General features: G+C 39.0%; 1 protein-coding gene across 4 annotated transcripts; it reads left to right on the top strand.

The window, feature by feature from the left end:
* Positions 1-399: 399 nt before the first annotated feature.
* MFAP3L (microfibril associated protein 3 like) lies at positions 400-27,704 on the top strand. Of its 4 annotated transcripts, XM_006111674.4 has the most exons (4): positions 400-826; positions 6,599-6,666; positions 12,593-13,008; positions 19,446-27,704. In XM_006111674.4, the coding sequence occupies exons 3-4, from the start codon at positions 12,726-12,728 to the stop codon at positions 20,309-20,311; spliced, it is 1,149 nt and encodes a 382-aa protein (XP_006111736.1). In that variant the 5' UTR covers positions 400-826; positions 6,599-6,666; positions 12,593-12,725; the 3' UTR covers positions 20,312-27,704. The 4 variants fall into 4 exon arrangements, with proteins under 4 accessions (XP_006111736.1, XP_075786312.1, XP_006111735.1 ...); XM_075930197.1 differs by lacking the exon at positions 6,599-6,666 and having other exon boundaries at positions 19,449-27,704; XM_006111673.4 differs by lacking the exon at positions 6,599-6,666.

The raw sequence follows: 27,704 nt of genomic DNA, 5'->3' as shown, positions 1-27,704 counted from the left end.
TTTTACACCTTAGCAAAATATCTAGGGTATTTGTGGAGAGGGTAGGAAGGTGCAGCATAACTAAAAATATAACAAAGATTTCAATATAACTAAAAAACCTTTTGTAATTAGTAAAATCAATAGTGTTAAGAACAGTCTATTATTTTGATTATCTTAATCCAATAATTTGCAGAATCTGGTGTGTCTGCCTCTTGCCAGGGCAATAAACTGTCAAACTATTTCCCCAGCTCCCCTAAGCGTGGGATCCCCTGATCTCTTGATGCTCCATTTTCCTCCGTTTTGTGACCTTCAGTGTGGGGAGGAGAAAGAAAAGAAGCTGCACCAACCTTGGGCAACTCAATGAATTTTCACAGCAGCCTGGCTCTCGCGCGAGCATGCTCAGTGAAGCTCTGACCTACTTTTGCGTGCCGAAGTCTGGAGAGCGCTGGCTGCCGTTCCGCTGAGTGAGAACGAGCCGGTGCGGCTGTTTTCTGGGGTCGCGCTTGGAATATTTCGGCACCCCAACGTTCCACCGCCGAACGTCGAGACATCGGCGTGTCGTTCCATGGAACGCAACCCGGGTCGCTGAGGCTGGTGATCGCTTGCAACATGCTACGTAGGGAGCGCGGAGAACAGCCGCAGCGAGGGAGCCACCTCCGTGAGCATTTCTCTCGGGCTTCGCGTCAGTTTCTTCTCTGTTTTCCATAGCGGTGAAGGCGAAAGGCTCTGTGGCAATCTAGAAGAGCATCGTGGGGGAAGCAGCAATCTCGGGCCGGGCAATCGCATTGAAAAGCGAAGCGGCAAAGAGGAGGGCTGGCTCACCTGCGAGATAGACATCCGGCTGCAGGTTGGATTTATTCTGATAACTTTTAGCTTCCTGTGTTAGCTTGCTGTTTTAGCATCAGGGCCCAATTAACGATTGGACACAATAGCATTGGCCAGGACCCCCAGCCATAGGGAACAGTTGTGGAACCGACTGCCAGTCTGGGAAGCATGGCCATGATCTGCTGCTACTGCTGCAACACTTAGGGCAGGCTGAGGAAAGGGGGAGTCAGATCCACTTCTCCAGGAGTCCTGCCAGCTTAAAGATCAGAAATGGTTGTGGAATGGTCACACCTGTAGTGAGTTTTTTTTTGGGGGGGTGAAGAAAGAAAGCCCGCTGCTACCACCCCAAAAGACTTCCCTGTCAAGAGAATCCTTACAATTTAATTTTCTTCAGATTGTATTTGCATTGACAAGCTGTACAATTGCTGCCAGTCTTGGTAAAAGAATCCTTGTCAGAGGCAGGTACAAGTTACCCGGGAGGTGTTTGAGGGTTGATTGCCTTTGTCCATTTGCCATTGCTAACCATTGCTGATCCTATGTTAGTTACATACCACAAGGCCATCTTTGTCAGCTCTCTCCACCAGGATGGGGCACTTTTTCCTCATCATTTTTGGATGAGATGTCTGTTAGGGTTCCTGATCATTGGACCAAATATTTGTCTCACTTCCTTATGTTTGGGCCATTGGAACAGAAAACGTCTGTCTCAATCGCTCCTCTGCAGCATTGACTGCAGAGTTGCCTTTTAAGAAAGGCTTCTTTCTGGGGTTAGACTGCACTCAGAGCCTCCCAATTTCCAGCTACAGTTTGTGGGCACTGATTCCGTATTTGGTGAGATTTAGCTTTCGTTTTGCACATTTCACTGCCCTGCTCTGTTCACTGAGTTCATTACTCTGACTAGGGATCTGCAGCAATCCTGCCTGTTGCTGTGTTTGATTTGCAGTATTGTCAGTCCCCATTATTCAAAAATCATGCGTCTCAAAAGGAGGGGGTTGCCAGGGCACTGTGTGGGAGTGTGTCTAAGAACTGGATTTCTTTAACTCAGATATTGTTGTAACATATCAATTGTCATGTTAGACCAGCAGTTAGTCAAATCCAGGGTCCTGTTTCTGAGGGTAACCAGTGCCTGATGCTTCAGAGGAAAGTGCAATAATCTAGTTGGAAAGATTACTAAATAATTTTAACAAGAATGAATTCCAGTTCTTAAAGAACTGCTTTATTCAGCAGGGAAACCCAAGAGATCAATCAAGTATTAGGCATTCTTAATGCATCCATTACCATAGTATCTACCTCTGGTGCTTCCAAGAATGTGTACTCCTGAGCATATAAAACTAATGAGGCCAAAACCTTTTCTCTCTGAAACCTTGAACTCCAGCTTTTCCTGTTTATTTTTGGGGTTTTTTATGTTGGGGAAGATGAGGTTGGACAGTAGATTTGTGGCACATAATTATACCCCTGTGCAGAGGATGAAGGGGGCGGGGGGATTAATTCAGCAAGTAACACTTTTAAATGACAGACATTTTAAGGAAGGTTTTTTAAATTGAGCAATTTTAATCTAAAATAAAGGACATTATTGTATTTTGCATTAATTAAACGTTTTGATCACTAGAATAGTCTCATGAGATACTGATCTGAATTCCATGAGTACCATAAAGGAACAGCATTCCTTCGGGCTTCAATTTTATAACAGTCTGACAATGCCATCATATTATGTTACTTAGCAGTACCATACAAGCAGTATAACAGGACAAGTAATTATAAATAACAAATAAGAACCATCAAGCAGTCACAGTTTAAAATCGTTTGCACAGACTTTTTACAAACGAGTAAAAGTTTCTAACAGTCTGACAACTTTGATTCCTGGTTTAGTAAGCAAGTTACAGCTTTTCAGATAGGTTTCTCTGATAAGCAACTTACCTGGTATTATTTTCCAAATGGTCCTTTTGCATCAAGTCACACCTCTTGTATGATACATTAAGTTGAAAAACTGAAATGCTAGTTCATAGTGGGAAAAGTGTTTTTGAACTGCAGTGTTTATGAAGTTAAAAAAAAAAACCTAGTATATGTTTTTATTTTTTAAAACTATACATTTTAGAACAGTGATCCTACTCATTGCAACAGGGTATACTACAGGTCTGCTTTCCTTTTGCAGAATTTGTATCTTTCATTTATTGGGAACAGACAGCAAAAGCATATTTGTGTTTGTACAAGGGATAATAAAATCTTTCTTTGCTATATATAAACCTATTAGCTTAAAATACTGTATACCAGCACTGATTTATTGGACAGAAAAGTTGCAGCTTTTCTTCCACCATTTCACAACCATTACAATGCGGTAAAAATATCCATACATTTCAACAGCTCACGATAAAATAAATATAAATAAAGCTCTTCCAAAACATCCACCTGGGAAAGAATGGGTATACTTATAGATATGCATGGCATTTCTCAAACATAGCCATATTCTGTATCCTGAAGAGCATGCAGTTTGAGTTGAGTAGAATTAAAATACATTCAGTTAAATAAAATAGCACTGGAAAAAGGCAGTAGATGTTCACTGCATGTACACCTGCAAAAAATATCAATACTGCACAATTTCCCTCATTAAGAATCTGAGAAAAGGCCATTCTATTCTGTAATGACTGTAGTGTTTGGGGATATAAATAAAATGTTTTCGTTGTCCCACAAAATTGAAACACAATTCAGTCTTAGTAGATGGAACCCATCTGCTTTTATCATGTTCCCTAGTTGTGCTGCAAATAGCCAAGCCTGTAAGGTAGTTCAGGAAAATAAATGTAAAATATAATTGGTGCTATTTACACTTCAACACAAAAATGATTTTTTCTGCTCTCAAGAAGTACCATGTTATACCCTTTTACCAAACACTCTTATCATTACAGTGTAGATGAGACCAAAGCTCTTCTGTAACTACCCCTAGGCTGCACAGCTCAGCCTAAATCTGAAGACTTAGGCCAAATCATTAGCAAGAGTGCTTTGCCAACATAGGCTTACTAGTATACTATGCCTGAAAAATGCTCATAGTGTAGAAACAGCTAGTGCCAGCAAAACTTCATTTTTTCCCAGTATTACTCTAGTTTATTCTAGTTTCCCTGCACCCAAGCAAAATAAACTATACTGGCAAAAGCTTAACTCAGTGAACATTAGTAATGTTATGGACTAACTTGATTACCCCTCTGAATACATTGGTAGTGTTTGCCAACACCTTTCTATATCCATGAGAGATCACACCCCATCACACCCTTAATTGACATAGCCATAACAGCAAAAGTTTGTAGCATAGACCTCACCCTAAACACCCCCATTGGATTCTTTTTTGCCAGGGCAAAACTGATTTCAGCTAAAGACTAGTCTGTGACTGCCTATGTCTTATCATTGAGCACACTCCTAATTACATTATTTAGTGCTTTAAACTGAAAATTCCTGCATTTAGTTAATACAGTGTAATTTCCTATCCATGCACAGGCATGTCCTAGAAATGCCTCTGCCAAACAACAGAGATATTATTCCTTTCCACCAATTACCATCATTTAATTAAATCACTCACTGCCAAATGCAGAGCATCACAATGCATATCGAATGGGAAGGCTGACTACAGGGAGAATGCAAATGAAACTTCTTTCCCTACTGCAAGCCTGCAAAAAGGAGTCATTTTATCTTAGAGTATGTCTACACTTGCCCCCTACTTCGAAGTAGGGAGGCAAATGAAGCATATCGAAGTTGCAAATCAAGTCCGGGATATAAATATCCCAGGCTTGATTTGCATGTTCCCGGCCAGTTGCCATTTTAGAAATTCACTAGCCCGGAGTAACTGCCCGCGTCTACATGCGACAGTGAAACGGGAGTCTGATTTAAAGCCCCTAATTCGAAGTAGCTGGTATTCCTCCTGCAATGAGGTTTACCAGCTACTTCGAATTAGGGGCTCTAAATTGGACTCCCGTTTCACTGCTGCGTGTAGACACGGGCAGTTACTCTGGGCTAGTGAATTTCTAAAATGGCAACCGGCCGGGAACATGCAAATCAAAGCGCGGGATATTTAAATCCCGGGTTTGATTTGCAACTTCAGTATGCTTCATTTGCCTCCCTATGTCAAAGTAGGGGCAAGTGTAGACATACCCTTAGAGCTGGTCTTTACACAGATTTGCCCCAAAATAACAAAATGTATGAATTAAAACCATTTTAGTTATTTTGTTGAAATGTAGTATGTGTAAATTCAGAGTAAAAGTAGCTAAAGTAATTATGGGCTCGCAGATCTTAAGGCCTGGTCCAAACACAGTTTTTGTATCGATTTAACCATTTGGGTTAGTGATGTAATTTTAAAAGAAATTCATTTATTAAATCAGGTAGCAACTAGTAGGGACACAACTATATTGGTATAATTAGTGCCTTTTTCTAGTATATCTTTTTCCCCCCTTAAATTTGCTGGGATAAGCTGTACCAAAAGGAGACTAGGGATTCTACTGCTTCAGTTATACCAGTTACAACCCCTCACAGTTGAAGTGATATAAAAACTATGTGTAGACAAGATCTAACAAACATCCACCAGAGATCACACCCATGAAAAAACTTTATTTGAAAAATATTTTTACTTTGGATTTAAATATTTGCAGCCCAAAACTAACAGCCTTACAGCTGGCACAAAGGAAGAAGAAAGTGAAATCGGTTATATACAAAAGTGCACAGACCATTCTGTTCTCATTATCTAAGTTCAGTTGACTGCAAAACATAAAAATAGTCCAAAAGAACATAGCAAGTGAAAAGTAAATCAGATATTTAAATCTTTCAGATTTCCAATCAATGACCCCATCAACCTATCAACCCCATTGACTTCAGTGTAGCTCCACATCAGCATTACATTTTGCCTTTATGGGTCCCACTCTGGGATCAGGGACTAAGATGCTGTTACTAATAGGTAAAGAAATCCAATAATGTTAAACTTGACATTATCCTTTTAAATCACAATCATTAACATACCTCAGCTACAGTTAATTATTCCTTGCAAGCCATCTTTGACAATTCTGAAGTTAGTGCTTAACATTTTTGTACTTTATCCTGGATGTCAGTAAAAAGCAAGTCATTAAAAAGGGGTATTACATGCATATCACAGATTACATATTTTACATAATTACTGTGGCCATCCGAAGTCTGGTGGGAGTTGTTAAACACAAATTCATTATTCTTCTGTTAATGAAAGAGAAGCCTTCTGTTAAAATATTGTTTCTTAATGAGTATCAGAGGGGTAGCCTGTTAGTCTGAATCTGCAAGAGCGACGAAGAGTCCTATAGTGATAGGACTCTTTTGATCTGAGGAAGTGGGTCTGGCCCACGAAAGCTCATCATCTAATAAACCATCTTGTTAGTCTGAAGAGTCCTATGGCATCTAAAAGATTACCGGTAACAGATTTATTGGAGCATAAGCTTTCGTGGGCAAAGACCCACTTCGTCAGATGCATGCCCACGAAAGCTTATGCTCCAATAAATCTGTTAGTCTATAAGGTGCCACAGGACTCTTCGTTTCTTAATGAGAACTACATCGCACTGAAAATATAAAAGACTGAAACTATTCATTTGTTCAGAAGACATGATAAAATTTTAGAGATGTTTATATTCAATGTCATTGAAAAGCCTTTACTATTTTATTTACAGAAAACCTATATTTTAATCTTGACCCTACAAAAAATCTGTCAGGGCATTCTACACGAAATGTAAAATATGGGCTTGGATTTTTTTAGAATGTGTATTTATTTAAATTAATAACTAATTTCCTCCTTATCACCTAGGAAAACCAATTGGATTTTAACAAAGTGAACTTTTATGAATACAGTTTATGGAGTGGGGAAAGAAGAAGGTAAATGTATTGAGTCAAATTGTCCATTGCCTCGTTCCTTGAATAATTATGTACTCCTGTGCTAAGTGGTTGTAAAATACTAACAAATATATTTCTCAAATTGTTTACCCCCATGGTAGGATTTTATATTCGATTGGCACAGGTGTAAAAAAGAGAGTAGAGGTGTGTGAAGAAAATGAGAAATTAACAGAAGCCAGTGAGATGAGGAAAGTTACAGAGAGATGGGAGATTCCACATCCCTGGCTTGTCTTGTTATTCCTACTCCTTTCATCTGAAGGGATTTAAGTCCCTGATCCATCTGGGATTACTGTGATACTGAAAGAGTAGCTGTGATAAAAGCCATAGCCTAGGGCAGAGGCTCTCAATCAGGGATCCGAGGCCCTCAGGGGGCTGCAAACAGGTTTGGCAAGGAGGAGTGAGGTCCAGAGAGATAAAATAACCCAGAGAGCAAAGCTGGCATTAGATGTGCAAGAGCCCAAGGCAGAAACCTGAGATCCACCACGTGGGACAGAAACTGAAGCCTGAGCTTTGTGGGGCCCTCTGTGGCTCAGACCCAGGTCCACAGAGAGAGAAGCAAAGGGAGCTGTTGCTCTAGGGCCTGGCGAGTCAAAGGATCCCAGGACTTCCAGCTGATGCTGTTACTGCACCAACAGTGGTAGATGTAGTTCTGGGGCCCTTAAAATTGCTGCCAGAATGCCACGCTGCACACTCCGTGTGGCTCTGAGGGTTGGGCGGGAGGGTGAAGGGTAAGCCATGCTCTGGCTTAGATGCCCAGCATGACCCCTTTCACCTGCGGTCTCACCCCTTCCAGGGGTGTAGAGCAATGAAAGTAACTTAAAATTTCTTACTTAAAATTTCTTACAGGTACTGTCCTATTGCAATCCAGGTCCCTGTCAGCTTTTTAAATAGCTCCCCACCGGCTTTTGCTGCAGCTCAGCCAGTTCTTGTCAGAGCTGCGCACCTGGGCACACCCACTTGCTTTCATCCCTCCACACACACACCTTGCCCAAGGGCCCGCAGAAGCAGTCAGCTCCCCTGCCTTTGGCAGTGGTCCTGATTGCTACCCCCCAACTACTTAATCCACTCAATATGTAGAAAAACAGTTGTTGTGGAACAGGTGGGCTATGGAGTTTTTATAGCATGTTGGGAGGGGGTCTCAGAAAGGAAACAGTTGAGAACCCCTGGCTTAGGATATACTTGCAAAGACTTAAGCAAATTTAATAAAGTGATATAGCTGTTTCTGGAGTAATAGCTTTGTATATCAAAACATGAAACACAGACTACCTGACCTAAACAAATACAACTGCTAAATACATCCTGATGATTTATGCATCAGAACTCTTTATTATTGTAGAAGAAACCTTGAAAAAATGTATACTGAATCATCCAACAAATTTACTGGACATTAAATTCTGAGCTTAAGAGACCTCTTCACTACTAAGTCTATAGCAGATCTTTCTGTGTCTGTATAACCCACAACTCACTAATGGAATATGCTCATCAAAAGGTTGTCATTTTCTCTACTGAAAAAAAATCTGTTTTTATTGAGTCCTTAACTGATAACTCGAGAACTTACTAAGCTGTTCTGTCCATGTTAACTTGTTCTCTAACTATATCTGGCTAGATGGGCATTTTTCATGGAATAAATGCTGGTGACACAATTTCACTTACACCAAAGTGTATCAAGGAGTTTACTCAGACCTTGGCAGAGGTCCTCCACATTGCTGCTCAAGAGGTCCATAGTCTGTTCCTTAAGTCATCAAGGACTGGGGAGAGATTCTTGAAGAACTTAATAATACTTCCTGATAACCACAGAGCAGCAAGCTTCATCTAGTCATTTTAAAACAAAAGGAAAAACTATGTAGCATTTTAAAGACTAACAAGATAGTTTAATAGGTGATGAGCTTTCGTGGGCCAGACCCACTTCTACAGATCATATTCTGGAAGAGAATTGGCATGACCATATATACCAAAGGATTACAATGAAAAAAGTGAACACATAATTAAACTGACACATCAGATTAAGTACAGAAGGTGGGGTGAGGGAGAGAGAGGGAATAGCTATTTATGAATCCATAAATGGCTAATCAGGGGTGATAAGTAGGGAAGCTATCTTTGTAATGGTTAAGGTAATTAGCATCTTTATTAAGGCCCATTCGTAAAGTGTCAAATTTAAGCATGAAAGAAAGTTCTGAAATTTCCCTCTGTAATCTGGTGTTAAAGTCTCTTTGAAGTAAGATGCATGTAGTAAGGTCGTTAAGACTAAATCCAGATAGGCTGAAATGAAAAGCAACCGGTTTTTCCTTGTGAAGATGTCTGATTTGTGGGTATTAATTCTTTGGCAAAGTGTCTGAGAAGTCTGTCCAATATACATAGCGGAAGGCACATAATGGCATAAGTTATATTTCTGGATGAACAGGAATATGAGCTCTTGATCTTATAACTCAATTGGTTAGGTCCAATAATGGTATCAGCAAAGTGAATGTGTGGACAAAGTTGGCAATGGGGTTTGTTGCAAGGGAAAGTTCCAGGGTTGGTATTAATGTGGTATGTCCTGTGGTTGTTAGTAAGAATCTTCCTGAGGTTAGGTGGTTGTCTATAGGAGACTATGGGTCTGTCCCCTAGAGCCTCTCAGAGTGTAATATCCTGTTCCAGTATAGGTTGTAGGTTATTGATAATGCGTTGGAGGGGGTTTAAGCTGGGGGCTATAGGTGATGACAAGTGGTGTTCTATTGTTGGTTTTCTTGAGCCTATCTTGAAGTAGATGGTTTCTGGGTATTCGTCTGGCTCTTTCAATTTGTTTTATTTTATTTCCCCTGGTGGGTAATTGAGATTTACAAATGCTTGGTAGAGATCTTGGAGTTTCTGGTCTCTGTCAGTGGATTAGAGCAGAGGCGGTTGTACCTAAGGGCTTGACTATATACAATGGATCATATGGTGTGTCCTGGATGTAAGCTGGAGGCATGTAGGTAAGTGTAGCAGTCAGTGGGTTTTCTGTAGCAAACCTACACCCCACCACCAATCTCAGCCTGGACCATTCAACACGAGAGATCCATTTCCTGGGCACCACAGTACAAATCATTGATGGAAAATTAGATACCACTCTCTACAGAAACCCACTGACTGCCTCTATAGTCAAGCCCTTACGTACAACTGCCTCTGCTCTAAAGCTCATCACCTATTAAACCACCTTGTTAGTCTTTAAAGTGCTATATAGTTTTTCCTTTTGTTTTAGCAAGATCAGACTATCACGGCTACCTCTCTATTACTAGTCATTTTAGGTTGAACGGATTATGGGACTTGAGGATGGTGTGGAGAGGAGTGGAATTTAGGTCATGCTACAGTAAAGCGCTTAAGTACCTGTGTTTCTTTAAGGACCAGACAACCATTAGCTTGAGTCTTGAAATCTATGGGACTGTTCACATGCTTAACTACTTTTAGAGCCTCAGATAGGAAGAATTGTCAAGTGGGATTCTGTCAGTCAGCTTTGCAACTGTGTATATGTATTATTAGCCTAACTGAAATGCAGAATTTTCTTTATTGGCTGTGAACTTCCTCCTAGTTCATTCCATGTTCATATGATGTGCAGCTAGTGCTCCTTAAACCAAAACTTCATAAATTGTGTTACTCATTGTAGAATCACATTTAAGTCCATCACACTCTGTCTTATTGCTTGGAATTTCATAACTGAAATTAAAGTTTGGAAGTAAAGAGTACAGAAGTCTTTGCAAGGGGTAAAGAAAAGAAACAAAACCTTACACAGAACCTCCTGCAGTGTTGGTGCTCTCTGTAATAAGTAGCTTGGACAGGCTTCTTTATTAATATGACTCTTTTCTGCATTATAGTTTTGTTGTTATCTCCTCAGAGACAGAGTATATCTCCCAATTCCTTTGGCTGCTGTCATTATTTATTGTTGGTCACTTTACAAACAAAAAGACAGATTCCTTCCTGGAGTAGCTTAGTATGTCCTTAAGCTAAAGGCTCTTTTATACCTTTACTTGTAAGCAGTATACCTAGTTAAAAAAAAAACAAATTAGTTTACAAATACTGAATGGTCCTAGCCCCGCCCAATGTGTGTGTGTGAGGGGGGCAGCACCACCAGCTTCTTGAGGGATGGAGCTGGCATCCCGGGAAGGTAGGGCTGGGGAAGCTGGTGGTGACTGAGCAGGAGAATAGCCGGTTAGCCCTCCCTGAGGGACTCCTTCACCTCTGGCTCAGTGGGCAGCCACCCCGCCTCATAACTGCAAACCCCCAAGTCAATAGTCCAAGCCTCGGTCTTGGGCGGGTTAATGTCAGGAGGTCTCTCAGAAGTCCAAAGCTCTAAGAAATTAGTCATGCAACAATTGCCATCCTGATACTTACTAGTTCAAGATAGTAAAGAAGGAAACAGGAGAAAAATCATGAGTGTACAAAAAAATTCCAGAGAGACTGAGAAGATTCTATCATGTTCCTTTTTAGGACCACTGCTTTTTGGATTATAGCTTATTAACAAGAGGATGACAAAAGCCAGATAACTTTCTACCAGTGTGATTGAACTATAAAATTTACAATTTACTATTGATCTCCCTGTCCTCATCCTAACAGCTTAATCTTTTATTGGGTGGTTCACACTCATGAATCTCTGAACTGCCAGCAAACTTTTGACCCTGCTGAACAACATAGATAAGTCCCAGTGTCTGCATTTCTGCTCCTATAAAAACGTATTAGCTTTTTACAGTTTTCCACGGTATAAACATATTGCCCTCTGAGACCAGAAAAAGGGATTGTTGTGAAGAGTAAAATCAGTAAGTAGTGTTTAGATATCAGGGGTTAACGTTAACCATGACTCTGTAGTACAGTCATCATGACTGCTAGTCATGTGGTGAGTTTTATGTTGTGGACCAATGGGAACAAAGATGAAACCGAACTTATCTTTCTCTTTTCTTTATAGTTACAGACTAGGCAAACTAACTCTGGGCTTTTAGTGTTCCTTAGTCTAGAGAAACCATTTACCCATTACAGATACAATGTTTTTTGGTTCTGTTGAACTGAATAGCATTGTAGCACTAGATACCAGAGATACAACGTTATTATCAGAAGGAGAACAAATTAACACAGACATAGTAAGACAAAACAAGGTATGCATCAATGTCCCTCTTTTATCTGCCTCTCTTCAGAATGACCAGTTGATGGAAGTACTGAATTTGTGCTCAAAGCCCAGTGTCTTCATCCCCTATCAGTTTATTTGATTTTTCAGGGAGGGTAAAATGCCTGCTGTGCACTTTGGGAAACAGTGCATAGGTATGATATTAAAAATAAAAACCCAACTATTGGTAAGTTCATGCTGATACAGTGGGAGTGCAGATATACAGTGCTAATACAGTGGGGGTGCAGAGAGCCATTAGACCAAACTGTAAGTGGTATATATAATGAAAACCATTTCAAGCTTGCCGCAACAAGGAATGGCTGACTTCTCAATTGTCTCATTCCCTCTGAAGCATCTGGCATTAGGTTCTGTTGGAAGACAGAATACTAGACTAGATGGATCAATGCTCTAACCCCAGGATGGCCGTTCTTACGTTTTTATGATAGAACCTATAATTGCAAGATTAACAGACATGCCTTTTGCTTTTCCAGTTTAGTTGATTGCTTAGGAAACATTCGTGTGTAGAATCTTCAGACTAAAACTGTAACTGCTGCTACAGTTATATTGCTGTTAAATGTCCAGGTGATAAAAACTTCTCTGACACTTGCCACTTTAAAAGTGCTATTCTTGGGGAAAGGTATGCTTCTTTTTCCAGTAAAAATGAGGATGTTGATATCATTAGCATTTAGATAAGACATTGAAATGATGCATGTCACATGAATTTGTGGGTGTATCTTTATTTTAATGAACTTTTGGAATGGAATATTGAACTCCATTTTAAAAAATATGTTTATTTTATAGGAATTTTTTTCTTAAATGTAAATCTTCGTGGATCAAGGTAAAACTTTCCTGCGATTTGTTCAGCTTTGAGGGCTGCGTTCAACAGAGTTCCATATCCCAGCTCTCTTCTGGTTGATCAACCTACTGAAGAAAGATGAACAAGCTAAACAGCCACTTCTTTTTGAACGTCTTGCCTACCATGCACCTTTTCATCTTACTAGCAGCTTTGATAACTGCTGAGGATGTGACTAGTAGCACTTTAAATCACACTGACATGAACTTGGGATCTGTACCTGTAGTTATCTCCACAGTCGATCATATTACAGTCAAGGAAGGGAACAGTGCCTTAATTGACTGCAATGTCCAAGGAAATCCTGCTCCACGTTACAAATGGTACAATTCCAATGGCTGTTTGCTGCAGGAAGAAGAGAACAGTGGTAAGGCTTTTGTGCTCTGATTAATTTCTTTCAGCCTAACAAGGATCTTGGCATCAACATTTTGTTTATAATGGACTTTTTATTTGTGTGTGTTCATGTGTAAATATAACAACCTTATTGTGGAGTGATTTCCTGTGAGGAGGTATGAAAAAAAATGAAAAAAAGTCTCCCGGGATCATGGCAGCTGTAAGTCAATTTGTACCCACTCTCTGAGAAAACAATTACAGATTTTTAATATGTTTTTGTGGCAAAACACAGCAGGAAACAAAAGAGCTGAAGAGATAATATAGAAACACAAAGGAAAGGCAAATTTCATCAGCAAATTTAGGAATTTGGGCTTGGATACTAGTCACCATGCTATTCTCTTTCCTCTGCTCTAGTGGTAGAGCATACAAAACTGTCTTAAGAGCTAGGTAGGGTTTCTCTTTCCATGTGGGAGTGGCATGGAAGTACAGAACATAGCTACCACTTCACCACCTTTTCCTGACCCCATTCCAACCATATGGGAGTATCATGGGACAGGAAAAGGTATGACCAGAGCACACTGTGTTCCAGTGATCCTGGGACAACATAAAAGTCCCTGGGAACATAGTGGGGAGGGGTGGAGTGTGTCTTTCCAATCAGTGCAAGTTAGAGCAGTCCTGGATGCCATAGGACCACTTACAATTATATGCTTACATGCTTTGCCAGAATAGGGACTTTATCGTTACATAAACTTGTTCTAAACATAAATGTGAGGATAAATGTAATTACACAGAATTTCCTCAAAGGACAGGTTTTTGCAGTTTTATGAAGCAGCCATATTGTCCATGTAATATTTTAATGCTGACCGCTTTAAACACAGTATAATGAAATAAGGATTTGAGTTATTTACATTTAATGCAGGATATCTTATCTTATGAATAGCTGACCACAGAGAGAACCTGAACCTGATGCAGTGTTTGATCCAGCTGTGTGCCCCACAGTGTAGTGTTTCTGTAACAGCTTTCTGTATTATGTCTTGAGCTAGCATATTTATCCATAAAAGTACAGAAAGGAACAGACTGAGCTTCCAGCATAGTGTAGAAAAGATAAAGCAGCATATTGTAATTAGTGCTTTGGCATGCTTTTACTGGAGTTCTCTCAACAACAGTACTGAACAAAACACTGCAAATAGCAGGGGTAATATTAAGGTATTACACCATTTCAGCTTAGTTTTCCTGCATTACTAGTTGTTTGTCCAATAGGAAACTTATCTCCTTCTACAGTGGATGTTTCTTAGCACAAGCTTCATTCCCTAATGTGCTAATGGACAATAAACAACTGAAAAATACTGTAGGATGGTCAATTTGTGCTTGGAAACCACAGGATTTGCCTTACCTGCTATTAGTATTTCCCAAGGTTAAAACCAAGTGGTTACCTAAGGCAGCAAGATGAATATTCATTACTTAGCCAATGTAAAGAATTCATGCTGTGCACTGGACACTAATTAAGATGCATTGTGAGCCTTTAAATGTGAATCTAAAGCAGTGCATAGGGCCAACTGTAGGCCCTCTGCCTGGCGTGACTGCCACTCTGTGTGTCCAGCTGAGAACTCTGAAGGTTACATAATTTTCCTGTTTGTTGAGGGCAGCAAAAATCCGTGAGCCAACACTAGTACCTTCTCTACACCCAGAATAGGCTTTGTTTCCCAGCAGGCTTGTACTTTCTGCCAGAATCTTTTGGCACAAAACCATAGACTGAGTCACAGTCTAAATGCCATTATATCATTTGTAACAGCTGCAGCAAGAATACGTCAGCAAGCCATTTTGTGATTTTTTACAATGAATAAAGATCCTACTGATCAAGAAGAGGTTTAGCAATACCACTGCTTTATATATAATATTAGACTCTAGTGTAAGTGGGGTTGATTGTTCCGCCTGTTATAAAACTTGCCTGATACTTCTTTTTAATACACCTTATATTTAGTTGCTTATAACTTTGCCAAACTATTACCATTTGGTCTGAAATTTTCCAGGATGGGTCTTTTCCTATGACTGAAATTTTCCAAATAATAAAATAAAATAATAATAAATAAATAAAATACAGCAAAAACAATTCAGCTGTTTCCAAAGATGAGATTAAAGAAAGAGACATTGTCTTGCCCATATTAAATTTTGTCTCGTTCTAAGCTACTGAAATAAAACTGTAGTTTACCATTGCTAGGTAGAGACTTGCTAGCACTTTACAGCTAAATTCCCCCCAAAGATTCTGTTCTCATTGGACCTATTCTAGCCCAGAGCTGAGCAGGATTTTCCCTGAAATTGCAGCTGCGGGTTGCTATGGATAGGACCAAGACCTGGCACCCAAACTGCATGCGAGACAGTCTCTCCAGTGATCTAAGTCATCCATAGAATATCTTAAAGGAAGTTGCCTGCCTGAAATGCACAAGGGGACAAGAGCTGAATCGGGGAGGTGTGTGGAAACAGATTGTGACAAGGAGTCTGGAGAGTGTTTGGAGGGTTGATGCCAGAGAAAAAGGGAAATGGGAGTTGAAATAGGCAAGGAGAGTGAGTGCCAAGGAGACTGGGAACCAGGAATGGGGAGACTGTGGCCGGCAAGAACACAGATTTGGGATTAGGAATCTGAGGAATAGAGACTGCGATTAGCTGGGTGAGAGAATGGGATTTGGGATAAAGATCTCAAGGGCTTTGTCTACACTGCAGGGTTTTTGCACAAGAAGCTTTTTGTGGAAGAGATATTCCACAAAAACGTCTTGCACAAAAGCGCGTCCACACCTCAAACGTGCATCACAAAAGCGATGTGCTTCTGCACAAAAGAGCATCCACACTGCATGGACACGCAAGAAAGTTTTGATTGCCATTCAAAGAATGGCCATCAGAGCACCTGTGCTTTTTCTGATAGACTCTTTTAGTGCAAGGAATCCCTGTTGAGTGTCCACACACACCTTTTCACACAAGAACTCTTGTGCAAAAAACAGTTATTCCTCGTAGAAAGAGGTATACCTACACCGCAAAAAGCCCTCTGTTCTGCCATTCTACTGTAAATTATCTTGCACAAAAATGCACTTGAGGGATGGACAATCTGCAGGTTTTTGTGCAAAAACCCTGTAGTGTAGACATAGCCAAGGTGGGGACGGGACAGGATGGGACCAGAACATAGAGAGGTTAGAGGAGAAAGGACAGGAGTCAAGCTTAGGGGGAATGGGCTGTTGGATCTGGCACCACTAATCAACACTGCCTTCAGAACAAGTCACCGTTTGCCACCATTTCCTTGCAATTCCTGTATCTAACCTTTCCCTAGCTGCCAGCAAAAATTCACTGGCAGATTTTTGCCCATCTCCCTTCTGCATTAGCCCATGTAGAAACTGAAAACCTACAACAGCTGTCAGTTATTCAATTAGCTCAAGTCTGTGCAGTGGATCTACAGGCTTTGATCCTGCTGATGACTGAGCAGCAAAATGGGTTTCATACTGATATATGGGAGTCAGTATAATGCCACGTGATGGAATTTCCATTTTAGACATTTACTTTATAAAACCTTAGGAAATGACACACACACAAAAAAGGTGTTAAAAGAGCATTAAAGTTTCAAAACCAGGTACTCACAAGTTAGAATATTCCAGAATTAAAATACTCTCTACAACCTTACTGTGCAAAGATTATGCATTATGATACTGTCTTTAATTACATGATCACAGGCCACTTTTTTTCTACAGGTCCCCTGCCTTATTCAGTATGCAGAATGAACCATGCTCTGGGAATGAACTAGGGCTGTTATCTGTAGGATTGTTCCCTTGTACTAGAAGGTGTGAGCAGGAAACTGAAGGAAGAGAAAAGATGCTCATGGTGGAGGCAGTTGAATTCCGTCCTTGAATACTGTTTCCATCTTTGCTTCTGCCACAGTTCCTATGTTATACTGGGCAAGTCAGGCAAACCAATATTACTCAAGTGGACCCATATTGCATGTTACCTATTTTCTGGGTATCCAGCAAGAGACATTTGTGGTGGGGCACTCACAACCCTAACCGAAAGTCAGTGGGAGCTGTGCTTTGAATATATAAAATGTTATAAAATGCTAAGTACTCTGGAAAAATCAGGGACTAGGATCTTAATTTGGACACCCAAAATTAGTGGACAATTTTGACGTTAAATCTCCCTGGGCCTCTGTTCCTCAGTTCCAACATGGGGATAATAATAGCAGCTATTCTTGCTTCCCTTCACAATGTTAGCATTCTTTCATTATAGTATTTTTTTATATATTAGTATAGAGACTTCCACACTCCAGCCTAAAATATTTTATATAGTTAGACAAAATACTCTTAGGGTTCTGTTCTGACACAATTACTCACACTGAGTAGTACCTTCCTCTGTAATTTGTTGCCTTGTAATCAACTAAGCTACTTACATCAATAAGGTATTCAGTGTAAATGAGGGTGGTGGAACCAGACCATGGTTGAAATTATTTAAACAATTATACATTTACTTGTTAAAATACTAAAGTTTTCTAAATAGTACATAAATTACATAGTTCCACACTTCTTATTAGTGATAACTAACTTTCTTTTGTATTGGAGAATTTATATATGTGTTTGTTCCTTCAATATTTTTATTGTGTCCTTATTATTTATACTTTAGCTTAGTACACTGCATGTCTAGAACAATCACTACAGAACTTCTTCATTCCATATTGTTATGTACAAAGTACCACCTGAAGACATGGAAAATTCTGACGAGCTTACAATGTTTGGAGGGTGAGCCCAATATTGCAAAGACTTATCCACCATTACACATTGTAGGTAGTATTAGGAGTTTTCAGCCATTTGCAACTCCATAAGAATAAATGCGCAGATCTAATGATGTTGGTGGAAAAGTAATTAGACACTCCTAAAAGGTTAAGTAGGCTTATGCATAGATATTTCACTGAGGATAAATGTGTACACCGATTATGAAACCTTCAGGGTTAGCCATTTTTTGAGTTAGAATAATCTTCAAAAGAAGAAAGCCACTAATTATTTCAAACTGAAGATGGCTTGTCTAATTATTTTCAAACTGAACATAATAAGCTTCCACGACATAAGACTAAGAGTCCAAGAACTAAAAAAAGCTTTTAAACAGAGAGAGAGATGATGAAATCAGAGAGGGATAGAAATCAATACACACAATACACATCAGGAGGAGAGGCTGCCAGTGCAGGCATTAGGGATGTTAGATATCATGTAATTGAATTGTCATGTAACCACATGAAATCTTAGTGGTTACACAACTATTCAATAATCCCTGGGTGCGGGGCTGGCAGCCAGTGTGCTCTGGCCCCACTCCCGGGGAGCCTCCTGCCACCCCGGCGCTGCTGCGTCTCTATCAGAGGCAGCAGCGTGTGGTAGCAGATGGGAGTCAGTTCACCAGTGCTGCCAGTTTAAAAACTAGCTCCCACACAGACTGACTGCCTGGGCTGACAACAGTCCCTGCCCACGGGGGGCTGAACTTCCGAGAGAGGCTGGTCAGTGGCAGCAGCCCCCATCTGCAGGGAGTTTGGACCATTCATGGACTGGGGCTGCTGCCACAGACCACCCTCTTTCCGCTTAAAGCCAGCTCCTCACAGGCACTGTCTCCCATTCTTCTACCCTTGCTGCCTCTGATACAGCTACCTCTGATAAGCCTAGGCTTATTGGTTAATCATGTAGTTGACTACACGTTGACATTCCTAGCAGGCATTGCCTCTGCTGCGGTGTCTGGATGACTTTATCTCTGTAATTGCAGAGCCTGTGCCCTGCCTTCAGCCACTTTTATGTGCTGTTGTACAGAGGGTCAGCATGGAGATTCTGTTAGTGATATTCAGAGAAACACAGAAACACCCAGAATTTGTAAAACTACTCTGTCCATTTGTGCATTACTCTGGAATTTACTGCAGAGTAAGTGATGTTGGACCTTAAACCAACCCTCCACACCCACAACTGAAATCCCTAGAATACTTTTCGTTGTGTTGTAAAGTTAACAATAACAAAATCATAGGAGCTACTATAACAAAATACCAGAAAATTATAATCTTCATCCAAACAGCAATTCACTAAGTGATTTATCAGGTCTTCTGCCTCAACCGTCTATTAACCATACAAATTCAGCATTTTATGAAGTAAAGCATGTGTTTAGGATGCTGTCTACCATAGATTTTTAATTTGCTTAACTATGATAGATATACAATGCAGCTTATTGTGGCTATTGAGACATTTTTAGAATGTGACCCGAGTATAATCAATTATCTTCACAGTAGCTAAAATTGTTTTGTGGTGGGATGCTAAAAGCAGACAAATTTTTGTGACAAATGAGTAATTTCAGTATAGTCTACATTATTACCATTTTTAAAACATTCTGGAGTCAGTACAACACAACTGATGATTAAAACGTAACATTGGCCATGTAAACAAATGGTTTGGACTGAATTCTTTTTTGTCTTTCCAGCAGGAAAATGGTGTTTTCTTGAGAATGGGCTGCTGAACATTACCAGCGTGTCTTTTAATGATAGAGGTAAATACACATGTGTTGCTTCTAACATCTATGGCACTGTGAATAATACCGTGACTCTGAGAGTTGTCTTTACCTCCGGAGATATGGGAATCTATTACATGATTGTCTGCCTTGTAGCTTTTACCATTGTTATGATCTTGAACATTACCAGGCTGTGCATGATGAGCAGCCATCTGAAGAAAACTGAGAAAGCAATCAATGAGTTTTTCAGAACAGAAGGTGCAGAGAAACTACAAAAAGCCTTTGAGATTGCTAAACGTATCCCAATCATCACCTCAGCCAAAACACTTGAGCTTGCCAAAGTAACACAGTTCAAGACCATGGAATTTGCTCGCTACATTGAGGAGCTTGCCCGGAGTGTTCCACTGCCACCTCTCATCATGAACTGCAGGACTATAATGGAAGAAATCATGGAGGTGGTTGGCTTGGAAGAACAGGGACAGAACTTTGTACAGCAAGCAGCAGAAGGCCAGGAGACTACTGATGGAGATGATGTGTATATGATCCCTAATGCACTAAAGCGCAGTGACTCACCCACGGGGGACTCTGATGCATCATCTCTGCATGAACCAGCACAACAAATTGCTATAAAAGTGTCAGTTCATCAGCTGTCCAAAAAGGACGGTATAGATGACCAGTCACAAGACAGTGTGCAATTAGAAATCAAGGAAGAAGAGATTCCTCAAACACCAGCATCTCCTACTGACCCAATTCCCGAGCCTTCTACTGAACACAACTCAAATAACACCGCATTGGCAACTGATAAAAATACATGTTTTATTTATGAAAGCCATGTATGATAATTACTCTGTGAATCTATGCATAGCAAGAAAATCAGGTGGAGCACCTTTAAAAATAGATATTGTACTTGCCGCTAAGCCTTACCTGGAGACTCTCATAGCAAATGCATGCATGTGGATTGTTTGGTACTTTCTTTCCTGGTTGAGTTAATTTTATTATGATGTATGACAGAGTAATTACTATTATATTAATACTAATTGCTCTTTTTGGATTAGGGTTTTTTTTTTTCAGAAAACATTTACCTCAGCAATTTCTAGGTTGTTGTCATCTTTGATGACCTCCTGGAAGACATTTGTAGTGTAAAAGGCACTTAGACTTACTAAACATGAACCTGTTCTTCATTTTGCTCCTTCCCCTGCCTCCCTTCCATCTGCTGCCTTTTTGTGGAACCTTTCCATGAATTTAAGATATTGCCCAGGAAGCAAGATTTCAGTAGCCTCATAACATCATAGTTAGATCCCATTTATCAAGTATCTTTGCCAAGCTGCATTGTGAATTAGAGGGCTATTAATGAAGATTAAATGTGTCTTTTTCATTTGAGACCATCTTATTTATATTTAAACAGTGGGGAAATAGATTCCCTCCCCCTAAGAATGAAGAAGCCAATCTGTTCATTCACACAGATGATATACAGTGTATTTGTTACAGAAGAGAAAGCACTTCATTTCTGCTAGAAGACAACAGTATAAAGGTTGAGTAGATTTTTCTTTCATATATTTAACCATCTACTGACTTTACCAGAAGTTTATATTGAGAAGGACTTCGGGTGTCCAAAATTTATTGTCTTGTTTTGATTAAATGGTAGAAGTAAATGGAGCCAGGTTACTTTATATAATCTGAATAAAGGGTGTGTGGATTAAGTTAAAGTATTGTACACTCCATTATTTTATTGCAGGTGAGGCTGAAGTGGTAAAAGATCATTGTTCACCAGGATTTCCAATTTCTGCAATGTAATTTACTGATGAACTAACACAAGTGCATCAATAATCATAATCTTTTAAATTCAGCAGAGTCAAAATCAGTACAAAAACATGTTAACAACTCATAATGGTCTCTTCAGTGCCTAAAAATAGGCAATGATCACAAACTGTATTACAATAATACAATTGATTGGGTATCTTTTAAAAATTCCATCAAATTGATATCTTGTGGAGGAATAGGGTTCACTCACATCTAAGGAGAAATTACTCTATCCATATTTAACTTTCATAATCATGGCAAGTGAGCCATATCTCTGTCACTGGAGGTTTTTAAGAGGACATTAGCCAAACACCTCTTATGAACTGCAGGAGTAGATGGGATGATCTATATAATATTTAGTTGTTCCTTGAGTGCTGGGAACTCTAATAGACCTCTTGAGGCCCTTCCATAATGTTCTATGTTAGAATCATAGAGTTATGCTAGGATATGAATGAACTGCAGGAGTGAGGGAGGGAAGGTGGATAATGTCTATTTCAGAAGAACGGTAATATTATGCACCACTGGATGAGCATGGAAAGAGAGAACTTACAAGAAAGAATTTGTGCATGATGAACATTATGTTATTTAATCATCTGATACACATTTCATTTGAAACTGCTGAGCAGTCCCTAGTGTGTTCACTTTGGTGAAGGCCTATCAAGGATTAAATCAAGTCTTAGAATAGCCTGGAGTTTCTTACTGCAGAGCGTTGTGGAGAGAGAATTCATTCCAACTGCTGAGAAACTGGTGAGCACAGGCCCCCCAGACATTTCTCAGCAGCTGTCATAGCTATTACAGCTTTGAGCAGTGCTGATGTTTGGCTTGGAGGAGATTAGATGTGTTCACTGCATAAATATTTGGGAGCAAACGTGATGTCCCTGAATGAAATGCTGAGTACCCGCAGGCCCCTCTCAGGACCCCGTTTAGTTACAATCCATTCAGATACCCCTAGCTAAGATATGCACCTGCCCCCACTAGTAAAATATGCAAACTGTCCCTTTCCTTACATTTCTATGGTCAGTGAGTATGAAACAAAAATAAGAGGCACAATTGGACTAATTTTGTTAGGGTGTAATAAAATGTATGTGCAAGTTATATCCTTTTAGATGCCTACCTATTTGACTACCCTTAGTAGTCAGATAATTTGACATCTAAATATGCATTTTCACAAACAGAAACTTGCTGGGACAAGACCTCCATAAAATTTGGACCAAAATGTTTAATTAGGTGTAGTTAAGTGAAACAAATCAAAACTGTCCTGTGCGTAAGAAGAGACAACTGTGTTAGAAAGATGTGCACATGCTCATCCAACTGAAACACAGTCAGCTACTCAGTCTCAAATACACTTTTGTTTTATCTTATCCTTTTTGTTTTAATCACTTATTGGCACTTAGTTACCAAAAAGGAGATTTTTACATATAGCAAGAGTGGAATATGAATAGTTCCTTTAATTTGTCTTAGTTATTGTACTAGTGAGACATTTTGATAGTCCCGATTGTACAATATTTAGTTAAAAAAATGGTTTTGTACTATAAAGTGACTTGCTTCTTTTTTAGTGAAAGTAATTTTCTCATGAAGAGCCACACTGTTCTTCATAATAGAATGTTCTTCATAATAGAATGCTATATGTTTAGGAAGAGATTACTCTAGTTTGTGAGCATCTCTGAACTGCAACTGTATCATCTTTTGGGTTCATATAGGCCATACAATGGGGTTTAGGTACCTAACTTCCCAGTTTTAAGCCCGATCTCTCAGCTGCTACCTAACCTTAGAGGCAAAAAGATTTTTTTTAAATCAATATTTTGAATTAAAAAATAATTATTTAAATCAGAGATTGTTTTTCAAAACTACACTTATTTAAAATTAAATTTTAAAAAGGAAATGTATGTTGACAGTTAAAATTATTATAAGCTATTAAAACGATTTAAATATAAAAATATTATGCAGAACATGTTGTTTTCTGCCACATTTTCAAGAAAATTATACTACATAACTGGGGGAAGTTGCTGGCTAAGCCCCTGGAACCAGAGTTTGTTGAAGTACTAAAACAGCTTCTGACAACAGTATCCTCTTCTGCAGTTGCAGTTCTCCATTTCAGTTTATTCAGCTAGCTAAATTCGATGTCTAGTTCCCTCGAAGTTAAGAAACCAACTGGGAGTTGAAAAAGCAGAAAAGCTTATTTTTCCTCTTCTAATCAAAGAATAAAAATTAGGTCTAAGAGAATGAGATCTAGTAGCGCTAAAATCTCAAAGGTCATGGTGACTAGAAACAATCAGTTGAATTCACTAACTATAGATAATACTTCCTTTGTTTAATAAATCAATTTAAAATGCAGAGCATGTTTTGATGCACTTTTTTTCTTTTGTATTCAGCACTCTTATGATAGTTTTATTTAATAAAAAAAAGTTAAAATGCTGTTTCAGTGCATTTTTAATTAAAGTTGAATTTTCTTGAAAAGAGAGCTTGATATACATCAAGTAAAAAAAATGTGGTAAATAAGAGATGCATCATACATCATTTTATAATATGATACAATAATTTAAAAATTAAGAATCAAAATAAATGTAAATTAAGCTATATACTTGTTAAATAAGTATGTATAGATATATTACATCCTACTGGTTAGTAAAATTAACCACCAAAGGTTATATTCAATTGCAAATAACATTTCTTAATAGAACTAATGAGAATCAACCTTTCTTTAGGAAAATAATTAAAAAGTACAAATGTAAAACATGAAAAATTAATGATTTAAACCAAGTTTTAGAGCTTCATGATTTAAGCCATGATAAAATTGGTGATTCAAGTCAATCCACCTTGCTAGCAGGCACCTAAAGTCCTGCTGTCCTTAGGCGACTGAGGCTATATCTAGACTAAAGGGTTAAATGAGAAAAAGGTACACAATTTGCAGTATGAAAATTGTGCATCTTTTTCTGATTTACTTTCAAAAGATGCTTTTGCAAAATTTGACATGTCTACAAAGTGCCAAATTTTGGAAAAAAGAGTGCTCTTTAGACATATCTCTTTTGCCTCATAGAATGAGGTTTACAGGGATAGTGAAAGAGTGTGTCCACTTTTTCTAAATTTTTTTTGGAAAAGTGGACATGTTCCTTGGATGCAGCATTTCTTTTCAGGGACACCAAAGGTATCTTGGAAAAGCAATGCAGTCTAGACATAGCTTGAGGGCTTGTCTAAACTGCATGGTAAACTGCCACCACTGCAATTGATGAAGCAGTGTCAGTCTAGGGTTACATCTAAACTACATCCCTCTGTTGGCAGAGGGATGTAAATGAGGCACTTCGAAAGTGAAAATGAAGTGGGGATTTAAATATCCCATGCTTAATTTGCATGATCGCGTCATGGAGTTCTTTCAAACAAGCACCATTTCGAAAGTAAGACCTTGGCCTAGATGCAGTTCTTTAGAAAACGGCAGGCTTTTTCGAAAGATCCTGTACTTCTGCCGTTTTCAGAAGAACCGCGTCTAGACCGTGCTTGTTCAAAAGAGTGCCATGATGCAATTATGCAAATGAAGCATGGGATATTTAAATCCCCGTTTCATTTGCACTTTCAAAGTGCCTTGTTTACATCCCTCTGCCAACAGAGGGATGTAGTCTAGATGTAGCTTCGCAGGTCTGGTGAATATGGGATGAGTCTTTGGCAAAGCACTCTCCTGTTGACTTCAGTACTCCACCTCCCCTAAGCAGTGCAATGTAATTTACAGTAACTTAAGCAACAGTGTACACCAGGACTACGTTTCTGCCTCTGGACAAGTGCACTGCTGCTCAAGTAAGCATCCAGAGACTCTTGTTACTTCTAAGACCGGTGCTATCCTCAAACCAGGTGGTGGTCAGACCAATGCTAACTCTATTTCAGTTTTCCATGTGTCTGATGACGAGAAAGTACTTCAACTGGAGTTTTCCATCTCAGTGAGTTCTGGGATATTCCAATGTGAGTCTTAATCTGTTTTTGAAGCTGTTCTACTTTAAATACTAATTGGGCCAGGGAGGGGAAGGAAATTATAGCCTAGTTATTAAGGCATTCATCACAGCAGTAGGATACTCTTATTCATATCCCTTCTCCTCCTCAGGCAGCTGTGGGAATTGACCCTGGTCAACCATATCCTACCCTAATCACTGCTGCCTTAATCACTGCTGCCCCTTTAACGAGGGGGAGACTATTCCCTTCCCCCTCCATTCCCCACCACCCTCAAGTAGTTTTGTTTGGAGCTAGGAAACAGACTTTCTTGAAAGAAACACCTAAGCCATCTGCTCCAAGAGAGATGGATTGCAAGCTGAGATAGATGCCTCCCTCCAGTCCAGGCTTAAACTATGACCTGCCCATGAAAATCAACATCTCCTGGGTATCTCCCATTGGCTACCTTAGGCATCTCACACCTAGCATGCTTGCTTTTCTTCTCAAGCACTGATCTCCCCCATTCATTATCTAGACAGCCCAAGGCCCTGACTCATGCTTTGTGGATTCCAGTGATTTTTAGGCACCTAAACATTCAAATTGTGATGCCTATGTCCTTTGAGGATTCAGGCCACAGTGTCTAGCAGAAATTCAAAATGAAACATATTTCAAGGTTATTTATATATTTTTCAAATGGGTAGACTGTGCAAAGTGAGTAATGAAGCACAGACTTTAAAGTGCACAGTGAACCAATTCTTAGCTAAATTGCTTATATCAGATGCTCATACAAGCACAAGTGAATTTCTGGCCTCATTGATGTCAATAAGAGCACTAAAGCTAGGATTTCACCCAATTAAACCTTAAAGCTCATAAATGATCCTGGTCCAGTCAATGCAATCTGAAGGCTCTCTTTCCCTATTCACCTATTAAAATTGTTTGGAAGGTAAATATAACTTTGGGGAATCTAATTGTTTGGTCATAATTAATGTGTTACTTGTTTGAATGAAACAGACAGTGTTATATGGGAGAAAATTAGGTTTGCAATAGTTCTGTTTTATATTTTCTCTGTCTTCACATAAGTTGAGTAATCTTCAGTATCTTTTTTGATTTATTGCACTACACCTATATAAGCATGTTTAGTAAATGCTTTTGCAGTAGTGATGTGGCGAGCAAGGTCTGAAGACCTTGTTCCACCACCTCCTCCTAGTCTATTTAATCATAATCTGGCTAAAATAAATTATGTGTTTTATAGTATGATGAAAGAATAACATTTAGAAATAGCTAGTATAAATGTTTTGACAGAACCATAATTATATTGCGAGTATTTACATTATTACATAACTTTAATTTATATCCTGGATAGGTTTCATCACAAACCTTAAGCACTTAATGAGAATTGAACGAATAACTTACCCACAATTTAGCCTAGGCACACCTCTTTACATTATTATTATTTGTTAAGCATCATATGTTTGGTACCATACAGTGCTCAAAATGCAGAAAGTCCCTGTTCAGTCAAATTATGTTCTAAACATATCATGCAGACTAATCCAATTATAGAATGAAATAGGGGATCTTTTGATCTTAATGCAGCTATATGCTTTGTAAGTATTTTAGTTTAATCTTCAATGAAATGACATTTGACTTTTACTGTACAGTATATCACAGATGCAGATTTGCTTCCTTACAGTTATTCTTCATTTTTGCATTAGTTAAGACAGTGTCTTAAAGAAAAGATGGAACACTTTGGTCAGCTTCTAGTTATATCACCATTTTCTTTTTGGAACTCCACCTGTCCCACTGAGGAAGACTTATCTTTTTCCCACCTGCTTAGGGTTTGCTCTCTTTTGATACAAGTAGTCCTATAGTTAAACATACCTTGCAGTGTTTATCCTTTAAAATCAGCATTTACCTATGGTTAACACCATATTTAAGAAACATCTGTTTGTTGCTATTTTTAAATTTTAGTGAGTGGAACAATAGGTAGATGACTTTTTTTAAATTATAAGTCCCCCTCATTCACTATGGGAATTCATCATTTCGTAGTCATCCCTATATGTCAAGAACTGAAAGTATTGTATCAAATAATCAGGGTTTCCTGACTAGCTTTGCTAACGTAAGTTATCAACATACTTATTCAGAATAATTAATATTTTAAAAGTGGTGAATTCTGAGAGTTGAAAGATGTTACTGAGAATATACTGGCAAATCACTATTTAAAGTGTATGTCTTGGTATCTATCATACTAGGCACAAATGTAGAACTCCTTGCTCTGAAGAACAAGTTATATTTCAGAAATTCTGGAAGGATTTTTTTTTATATTTCAACAAATGTAAAAGACCTATGAATGTGTTGTGTTGCTCAGAAGTATAGTTACTGCATTTTGATTTTAAGAACAGTCAATTCTAAGATTTTCACAGCCGTAAATGACAAAGAGAAACCAGTTCATGCTAACGTGGCAAATAAAAAAAAATCCAGCTTGTAAATTGATCATTGTTTCAATAAAGAATTTGCACAGAG

The sequence above is a fragment of the Pelodiscus sinensis genome, chromosome 5 (genome assembly GCF_049634645.1).
Source record: "Pelodiscus sinensis isolate JC-2024 chromosome 5, ASM4963464v1, whole genome shotgun sequence".
Classification (NCBI taxonomy): domain Eukaryota; kingdom Metazoa; phylum Chordata; order Testudines; family Trionychidae; genus Pelodiscus; species Pelodiscus sinensis.
Note: the sequence above shows the minus strand (reverse complement) of the source record. Positions and strands in the feature narration are given on the sequence as shown.